Source organism: Thalia democratica, chromosome 8 (genome assembly GCF_965202585.1).
Source record: "Thalia democratica chromosome 8, ktThaDemo2.hap1.1, whole genome shotgun sequence".
Classification (NCBI taxonomy): Eukaryota; Metazoa; Chordata; class Thaliacea; order Salpida; family Salpidae; genus Thalia; species Thalia democratica.
This window is the reverse complement of record NC_139172.1, coordinates 47,807,659-47,818,242: the sequence shown is the minus strand read 5'-3', so window position 1 is coordinate 47,818,242 and position 10,584 is coordinate 47,807,659. Positions and strand designations below refer to the sequence as shown.

Sequence of the window (10,584 nt, the reverse complement as noted above, 5' to 3'; positions counted from 1 at the left end):
CATATAAGTACTATATTATAAATAAGCAGTTTGATTCTGATTAATGTAAGTTTAGAAAAATACACAAAACATTTTAGTAATATAAACTAATTTATTTGCACCTAAAAAACTTCGACATAAGAACAAGAAACGAGTTTCAAAACAAAAAAAGTACGTTTCAAAATCAAAATCTCCCTTAAAAAAGTTTAACAGAAGCTTTAAGTAAAAGTGCTGCTAAATTCTTTAAACTACTTTACTTATATAAAGATGTTTTTTATTTTAGGAATTTTCATTTAATAAAAGATAATTAAAATCTATAACATATACCACTACTTATACATACAATGAACATGTATATTTTCAAATTTTTCAACCTATAACTAAAAACGATGTTTCCGTCAAATTTAAGCTTTCGGAAGCATTTGGACGTAGATCCTGTCGGACTCATGATCCAAACCTTGGTTGACCGTGAAGCTGTCAGTGGGTGAGTAAGTATTTCCAGAAGGATTCTTCAAAAGAATTTTGGATTTCTCGTATGTTAGAGAGCGAAGTACTTCCGTTAAATCGTTTTCAGACAAAATAGTTTGGTTTAACATCTCTTCGAAAGTAAATTGACTTCTCTGATTGAAAAGCTCAATAACTGATATCTGGTAATAAGAGTACAAATGCAGAGTGTATGTCTTGACTGATAAGTCTAAGCTTACTTCGGCTAAAAAGTTCTTGTTCAAAACTCTCAAAGTCTTGTATGTGTTCTCCTCCGCTCTATGATGGTAGAAATGTTGAAATCTTTCAAAGCTGTCCTTTACAACCGCAGGTATAAGATTTGCGTCAAGCCTTTTATAAGCAGGCCATGTGCGAGCGCTCATTACTCTGAAATTCGAATTAACATCTCTGCAAGGATTTCTTTCTTTCCTGAAGGCTTTGTTCAACTTTTTGGACGTCTCGAAGTCTTTTATTATCTTGATCGGTTCTTTTGAGTCGTACGGTTGACCGAATTCTTTCAAATAATCAACAACAATTTTGTCGTAGGCCATGTATGGAGTCTTGGGCCTCACGAGTCTTTTGCACAAATACTTTTTAAACGCTGCGTTGAAATAATGTTTTACTTCATCGGTTTTTTTTCGTAAATTGTCATGAAGTGAGTTAAAACTGTTCCCATCTCATTTTGTTCCTGCTCGTTAGTGATCGATTTCATCTTTTTCATGTCAATAAAGATACACAAGTGTTCACAGACTTTCTTGTTGGTGACAATTTTAGCAAAGGTGCCGTCGACCACAAGCTTATACTCATGGTTGTTGGAATAGGAGTTCGACACAAGTCTATTACAAGTGTTCTTAAGCTCAACCAATCCGTTGACATGCTCCGCGGCTTGTGAGTTTCTAGCCGTTTCTTCCAACAGTTTTTCACCTGCTGCTAGTTCATAACTTGCCAAACAGTCTTGCATGATTTTATGTCCACCTTTGACTCTTTTGAAAGTTTTGTACACACTCTTGAGCTGTTCTTCCGATTTTTCTTCGAACATTCTCGGAACTCCGCCGCATCCTTGGCGATGAGCTATTGCTTGCAATTGGTCAGAAATGAGAATTTTCTGTAACACGCTTCTGGTCTTATCAGTAGTTTTTTAATTATCGTACAAACCAGTGCGTGCTTTTTCGTTTGCAATTAAAGTTTCGACCTCGACAGCGTACTCGTGTGACGACATGTCAACAATGTTTTTACTTGCGACCCTTACGTAGTACTCTTCTGCTTGGTCTAAGAAATTTTTTTCGCAAACTTTATCATAACACTCGATCTCGACTATCATGTCACAAAGAGTCTTTATTTCGTCGCAATTAACTTCCATGCCAACTCTGTGATTGTCAGTAGTTTGACTCAGAATTGTCTTAACCTTTCTTTGATATCTATATTCAAAACGATTTCTTTTTTGAACCCATTCAAGCCAATCTTTTTAATTCCGTCTTTTGGCACTTCGTCTTCTGGAACATCTTCAATCCAAAGCGTAAGATGCTGGAAAAGTTCTAAAAAGAAAAAACTTCTATCTTCATCGACGTCTTCCTCATCGTTCTCTTGGTCGGCATTTTGTCCGGCTTGATTGGGTTGTGGGGGTTGGGGTTGGTTTTGACCTGCATGTGCTTCTTCACGGTTTTGCGCCCTCTCGAGTTTGTTGCGATTTTTTCTTTGCAGGTGTTTCTTAACTTCTTTTTTTCTAGCTTTGTTGCGGCGGGTCTTCTGTAAAGTAAAAAGTGTTAAACAAGTTAAGTTTTTTTTTAAACAAACTAGTTAATTTTAGAACAAAATGATAGCTCTATTAAAACATTCAAAAAAAGTTAAAATTGATTAAAAACATTTAAATAGTTTTATTTTAACCAATAAATAAACAAATTTAGTTTTGTTATTAATTGTTAAAGTGTTAAGTTTAATAAATTATTTTAAACTACTTACTTTTTATTGTGCTTGTTATTCCCCATTTCCTTTGATACCTTAATGTAAAGTTTGCACTTAAGAAAATTTAGCAATAAGTTAAATAAAATTAATACCTATTTATATTGTAGATTAGCTAAATCAAATATTTTAGCCTAATTAATCCTAGAAGACTTAAATAAAATACCTTATCAGTAACTAATTAGTCTTTTGCACGTTTGCAACTTTGAAAACAAAAATGTCTAAATTATATTAAAAGTTTACTTAAATTTAAATAAAGCTAGAAACTTTTTGTTAGTCAAGCTTAAAAACATAACTTAAATATCATTATTTTAAAAAAGCACAGTATGTAAATAGACAAAAAATTACAAATAGTAAACTACACTACAGTCATAAAAACTATTTTGAGAATTCGAAGATTTATTCAAAGTGTTTGAAATAAAAATTTCAGATACACCTGAGTTTCATAAAAATTTCTCAAACAGCGTTAACCTAGTCTGATTTTTTTTTTAATTTTTAAGCTAGCTTGTTTGTTTAGCAACCCTGTTTAAAATAAAGTTTAGAAAATAAAGAAATACCGAAGTTTAATAAGAGTGAATTAACTATACAACTAAAACAATTACTGTAACTCAGGTTGAATGGACAATTAAGTTTTAAGCATTTTTAAGAAATGTATAAAAATTATTATCCTTTTAATGAATTAGAAAAATTTTTTATATATAGAGCATTACAGCAATTCTTTATCTGCAATAAAATTATTGCATTTAAAAAGATCAAATGTAAATTATTAGACGATCTATAAGAACTATAATACGTTAGTTTGGAGTTATTGCGAGAAAGAAAAAAAATGCTTAATTCAGTTTCAACAACGCACATAATTATTTTTAGTAACTACAGACTGATCAGAAAAAAACTGTTTAGGCAAGTTATTAAGTAGAAAAAGTAATTACTAAAAAAAGATACCGTTAAAAGTTGAAAACATATTTAAATAGTTTGTGTTTGTGTTAATAAAATATTGTTGTTTATTTCTTCATTATCTACAAGAAGTCTTGTTTAGGATATGTCTGAAGATTATAAAGCCGCATATACCAAATAAGAAATTAAATCAATATGTTAAGATGCGAGAACTGATATAACAGATATTGCTAATTTTAGAATTTTTATTACAGGTGGTTTTACTAATTTTGACATTTTAGAAGAATTTCTAGGTTTAGTTTTAATACAAAGCACAAAAATAGGTGAATATATTTTAAAGGCAAAGGTGCAATGCACCATTATAAAGTTCTAAAACAGGGGTCGGCAGGCAGTTGGTACTCGCGGGCCAAATTTCCAGTTTTTAAAAACTTCGCGGGCCAAAGTTTTAGTTTTAGTTATATTTGAATAATTTTTTGGCTTTAGTTTTAGTCACACCAGAGATAGTTTTACTTTTATTCACTTTAGATTTTAAATGACTTTTAGCTACACATAGAATGTCTATTTAATATATAAATATCTATTGGAATATAATTTACTATATCTTCTATATTTAAGTCTTAATAAAATATGTTCTTTCTTGAACACTTAATGAGTTAAACTAAATAAGTTATTTTTATTATTTAACTTACAACTTTACTCTCTATAAAAACCGAGCTTGAAAAGTATTTATAGGTCACTTTTAGAATTTTTTATATTATGAACCACATTTTCATATTTTAAAATGTATTAACTTTTAAAAATAGTTTTTGCGTCTTAAATAGTTTGCATTCTTTTGAAAATTCAGTAATTAGTTAGTAAAATAAAATTAAAAGCCAAGTAGATAAGCTAAATAAATTTTTAACATAATTAATGTTTGAATAGTTTTATAAAGTATTTTGTTAGTACACGGTTGCCACTTTAAAATCAAAAACATCTGAAATGTATTCAAAGTTAAAATAGCTAAAAACTTTCTGTTAATCAAGCTTAAAATATCAGTATTATAAAAAAGCACAATATGTAAATAGACATAAAAATTTACAATTAGTAAGCTACACTACAGTCATAAACACTATTCTGAGAATTCGAAGACTTTTGTAAAGTGTTTGAAATAAAAGTTTCAGATACACCTGAGTTTTATAGACATTTCTTGAACAGGTTTAATTAAGCCTGAGTTTTTAAAATTTCTAAACTAGCCTGTTTGTCAACCCTGTTTAAAATAAAGTTCGCAAAACAAAGTAGTATCAAAGATTCTTAACAGAGAATTAATTTTAATAAATAAAAAAACTAACATAATTCAGATTGCATGGAAAATTAAGTTCTAAACACTTTCAACAATTGTATAAAAAATTATTAAGTTATTAATGAATTACAAAAACCTATTTTTTATTGAGCGTTATTGCAATTCTTTATCTGCAATAAAATCATTGCATTTAAAAAGAGTAAATGTGAGTTATAAGACGATATATGAGAACTATAATACGTTAGTTTGGAGTTATTGCGAGAACCGAAAAAAAATCGCTTACATCAGTTTTAACAACGCACATAATCTTTTTCAGTAACTACATATTGATTATAAAAAACTATTCAGGCAAGTTATAAAGAAGCAAAAGTAATTGCTAAAAAAAAAATTCGTTTAGAGTTGAAAACGGATTTAGATAATTTCTGTTAAAGTTAATAACATATTTTTGTTAACTTTTCAATATTAACAAAAAGTCGTGTTTAGAAAATGTCTGAAAAATATTAAGCCGCATAAATCAAATTAGGACTTAAATCAATTTTTTAAGATGAGAGAACTGACACAACAGATGATGCTAATTTTAGATTTTTTATTACAGGTGTTTTTACTAATTATGACATTTTAGAAGTGTTTCTCGGTTTAGTTCAAATACAAAGCACAACAATAGGTAAATACATTTTAAAAGCAAAAGTGCAATGCACCAATATAAAGTTTTTAAAAGTACAACTTTTTGCTTCTATTTTTAGTATAAAATTAAATTAAAGGTAAAAATAAATGTCTTAAATAATATAGATAAATTTAATAGATACTGTTAAGTTAAACTGTGTTTCTTAACAAACAATATTTATATTATTATATATATTTAGCCCGCGGGCCGCAGTTTGCCGACCCCTGTTCTAAAAGAACAACTTTTTGCTTCTATTTTTAGTATATAATTAAGTTAAAGGTATAAAAAAACTGTCTTAAATAATATAGAAAAATTTAAAAGATACTGTTTAGATACTTTAAATGTGTTTTTAATAAAAAATATTAATATGGTAGAATTTCTGTGTCAAATCAAAATTTCATTACTTTACATGTAAAATTGTTTAAAATTCTAGGTTTTTTCGATAACTCTCAAATTCAAGGCTTTTTCAGATCTTTTAAGTAGAAATTGTCAAATTCCAAGCTTTTCCGTGATTTTTGCTAACACTAGTTGTTATCACTTATATGTATACAATTAGCATTAATAATAATTCAAATTATATCAGCTGAAAGACTTAAATTTAAATATACATTTTAATTCAAACCAACACTGTGCATCGAACAAAGCATACATCATAATCTTAATTTACCACTTTTTAAAGCAAAAAAGTCAGTCCGAGTGACCAAAACTACCCTGATATTTTAGCATACAAAAAGCAGTTCGAGCCAAAAACTGAAAAATGACTAAATTGGCTTGAGATTTGAAGTTTTCAAACAGTCATAGTCTGAGTGTGTGGCAATTTTTATTTGTTTATTTGATCGAATTTGAATTGTTTTGATTAAAAATATACAAACTTAATAAATCACTATTTCTCAATCTAGTTTATATTAATTAAGTAGTTCCAAAAAACAGCAACTGTTTATATTAGTATGCAACACAAAAATTAACTTATTTCCGAAAAAACAAGGTTTGAAAAATCAAAAAGTATACCTAACAAAAACTATATTTTAATTTATGTCATATATATTGTTTTAAATGTGTCTATACAAACTTAGATATTTCATGTAGAAACAATTATATTAGATAATTATGCATAAACTAAATTTTATCTCGTTAAGCATTAAATATAAAGTGGTTTAAAATATGAGCATCTTTGTTCATTGGTATTCATATGAATTAATTTTAAATGGAAAAAAAACTTCTAAATAATCAAAGGTTTCAAAACCAAAATAAAATTAACCTTATTTCTTCTTACTATTATTATTGTTGTTATTATTTTGTTATTTTAAATGATTTTGTGTAAACTAGAATATGAGATTTAGAAATAAAACATTTGTAATAGAAACTTAGGTATAAAAAACGATAAAAAAAACTAAACTGTAAAGAAATGACCTTTTAGTTAATTACTGTGCATTACTTTTGTACAAAACGGAAAACATTTGCATTTAGTTTTTACGAAATAGGTATTATACTACTAACTTATTAATTTAAAGCTCTTTTACTCTTTTTTCAGAAAATAACTTGCTGTTGTAAAGAGAAAGTTATTATGAATTTAAGAAAAAAAACCTGGTAGATTGCTATCCTGTCCTTTTCACATTTAAAAGCTAAATCATAAAATCTTTTAATTATTTTAAGATGTTATACAGGAACTTAAACTAAATATATCAAACAAGTTTAATTTAAAATACATTTTTGCTCAGGGGGCCACATTTACATGCTCGCGGGCCGCAAAATTTTCTTTCGCGGGCCGCATTCCATTCATAAAAATAACGTGCTCGCGGGCCGCAGATTTATCCTTCGCGGGCCGCAGTTTGCCGACACCTGCATTACAAACAAGTTAAATTTAAGATGCTTTCATGATTATATTATCAGATACCTATTAGTATTTTATTATCATTTGTGTTTAACTGTAGTTTTAGTATAGTGTGGTGTAGCTGTAATGTATCTTTGTGTTTTTTATTTTATGTAAATAAAAAATAAGTGCTGTTTCGATTGATGCATTAATCTCTTTACTTTACTAATCCCTACTACCCCTTAAGAACATTAGACACAACGTCGGGTTCTCTGTATTGAGATATGATCTTTGTTATATTACAAGTAGTTTAAAATTGTACTTATTAGAAGTTTTATATTTATTCTATCAAAATAAATCGTTTTTTTTTTGTCCAGGTTTTTTTACTTTTTAATCGGCGTTTAACAGTTTTTTTAATTAGTTTTTTATAACAGTTTTTATCGAAAAAAATTCACTATCGATGTAAGCATAATTACAGCTTTAATTTTTGTTATTTTATTTTAAATCTTTTTTAAATAATATAAATCTGAAATTAAATATGTAAATAAGACTAAAGGTATGTTTTTTTACTAATATTAAAAATAAAGTTTAGTACCAAGTCTTATCATATATGTATAAAACAAAGATGATAAAACGTTTCAAGAGAAAGATATAAACTAAATAACGTATAAGTGTTTTTATTTTACTGTTTTTTAAACAACTATAATATGATTAAATCAAAATTAAAAATACGTTACAAAGAAGTTCATTATAAAATGTCTATGTTAATTTAGTGATGACATGCTTTATTCTTCTAGACTTGTTAGAATTAAATATATTATTATTTGCACGAAATTAATAATTTGCTTGAGTCCTTTTGTTTCTTTAAACAACATTCTTAAGTAAGAAGTTTCTATAAAAAACAATTTAAAGTCATTCTACTAACAAATTATTGTATTACAAGTTTTAAAAGTAAGTAAAAATGTAAAAGCTACTTAAAGATAATGAAACTTAACTCAAAATTGTTTTTTTGTGAAAGTTTAAATATTTTCAAAAACCAAATTATTTGTTATTTTAACAGAAAAGTAGTTTTAAGACTCTATTTTATTAATATCAAAGTTAAACCTACTTTAAATTTAATTATCATAAGCCACTGTAGTAACATTAAAAACAAGGTCATTCATAAACTTCTAATACCTTAACATAAACACATCTGAAACTTTTCATAAAATTACTCATTAGGTTGCCAGGTACTAACTATGATCAGTATTCGTTTAAACAATATAAGATATTTTCATTTTATTTATTTTAATCTTACATTGAAACTGTATGTAACTGGTAATAAAAATGATTTTGATTAGTACTAGCATTAGTTAAAATAGATTAATGTTAAAAGAAAAAAAAACTTTTCATTAAAATTATTTTTAAAACAAGACATTTCAAAACAAGTATAAACTTATAAAATACAAGTTTGATGTAAACTTCATATTTTTAGAATGTAAACTAATAAGAGAAATTTTGAAACTTTATTGTTTGTAGTTATTCTTGGTATTTAGAATAGGTTTTAGGTAGAAATATTTTTAAGTAAAAATGAATAAAAATTAGTATGTTATTCATAGTCTAACACAGGGTTCAACAGGAAAATGGTCCCTGAAAGCCAAAATAAATTTTAAAAGCTTTTGTGGCCCCAGTTTCTGTTTTAGTCGTTTTTTATTTCAACTTTGTTTTAGCTTCAGTCATTTTTAATAACACTTAGAGGACCTACTTAGAGAGTAGATATTTTAATTAATAAACTTTTATTATTTATCTAAACACCTTTTTAAGTTAAAAAAGAAAACGTTGCCATCTAGCTATAGAAAATAGTTAGCTATCAGCCGAAAGAGTTAAAAAAAAATTAGTGTTAAAATAATCATGTAAAAAATGCTGAGTAATAAATAAATAGCTACAATCACAGTTATTAAACAAACAAAAAAAGTTCACATTTTTAAGCTGAAGCAGTACATAGTTTTAATGGTTTAAAAATGTTGTCCAGGAACTTAAAACAAAGTTAATCAAACTATAGTATTTTAACCGAATAATTATAAGTTGTAACTCTGTTTTTTTCCTTCATGTTTGGATAACACTATTTTGTACAAGGTTTCAATTGGATTATGAGTACCTACAACAGTAGCAGTTGTTGAGGTTAGTTTGATGTATTAGATAAGATATTCCTAGAATTAACTAACTGTTTTTGCCAGGGTTACCAATCAGACTAGTTTGGTGTTGAGTAGTAAAAATAAATTATCAGATATTTATAGAAAAACCTTGATAAAACCCTTTGTTGTCATTAAATTGTTATTTGTTAATTGAGACCCTTTGTTAGCACTGTAAATCTTTGAGCACCTGAATAACTTTAAATTTGTTAAGCTTTTAGATGTTAAAACTTTTTTTTTGTAAATTCTACACAAATAATTCAGACTAGCATTTTCTGTTAAAGGTTGGTAACCTTGGTTTATAATGACCAAATGTTAAATATTATAAAAACTTTATTGTACTTGGGCTTCATTCTTGTAAAATTAATAGGCTACCTTAACTTAAATTAGACTCAAACTTAAATAAGATCATTAAAAAGTAGCAAAGAACAATATTTGTGCTTAATTTTTTAAGATTGTATGAAGATGTATTATATTCATGAATAAAGCCCAAACAGACATCAAGCTAAGTGTAGAAGTTTATATATAGTAAAGTTGAATAAATTGTATTAATGTAGTTTAAATATTCTTAGATTAAATATTTAATTAATAAGAAGTACTTCTTAAACTGTGCATGTAAGATAAGAAACGATTTTAAAACAAAATTGTAGTACTTCTGTATTAGTTTCAAAAGCTAATTAAATTTTTTTACAAAAAGGTAGAATAAAACCATATCAGGATTAGGTTTTGAAAATGGAAAAATGTTCTAGATTTTAAGTTTGCATTCATATATTTACAAAGCAGTTCACTGCAAGCAAAGTTTAAAGGTTGTTAGTGCATTTGTGTATCAGGTTATTTTTTACTTTTGTTTTAAATTTTTCTGTTCTTCTATTACTTACTTCTTTCTAATCTTTTACCTATCAACTATTTCTTTTGTTCATATGAATGCACTAACAAGCTTTTATCAATAACTTGATGTACTGTTTTCTATGTATGCGACAAAGATAAATCATTTCTTTAAAGATTACAAGGTATAATGCCAATGAAACAACACTAAATATAGTTAAAAACTATATGTAATTTTGTTAAGACCAAATTTTGGAAATATTATAAAAGTTTTTTGTTATATCAGACAAAAAGGTTTTAAATGATGTTAAATGCAGAGTATTTAAGATGCAAGTAGTTGACAAATTTTGAAATGAATAATAGGAAAATCAGTCACATAGAGTAGTATGGTTTAATTTTTTTAGTTTGTAACAATTTATTGATGAATTCAAAACTGCAAACACCTTTAGTTTATATGTACACTTAATAAGCTGTCTGAATTCAATGGTTAATGCACTAGACAGTCTAATTTTAAGTCTAT

The 10,584-nt window shown here is 26.8% G+C and overlaps 1 protein-coding gene across 1 annotated transcript; it reads right to left on the bottom strand.

Moving 5' to 3' along the window:
* Positions 1–383: 383 nt before the first annotated feature.
* LOC145843273 (uncharacterized) lies at positions 384–1,013 on the bottom strand. The gene has a single exon (XM_082950736.1). The coding sequence runs from the start codon at positions 1,011–1,013 to the stop codon at positions 384–386; it is 630 nt and encodes a 209-aa protein (XP_082806862.1).
* Positions 1,014–10,584: the final 9,571 nt, after the last annotated feature.

Bases quoted from the DNA above. Each gene is read 5' to 3' on its own strand.
- LOC145843273 (XM_082950736.1), bottom strand. From the start codon at position 1,013: ATGGCCTACGACAAAATTGTTGTTGATTATTTGAAAGAATTCGGTCAA.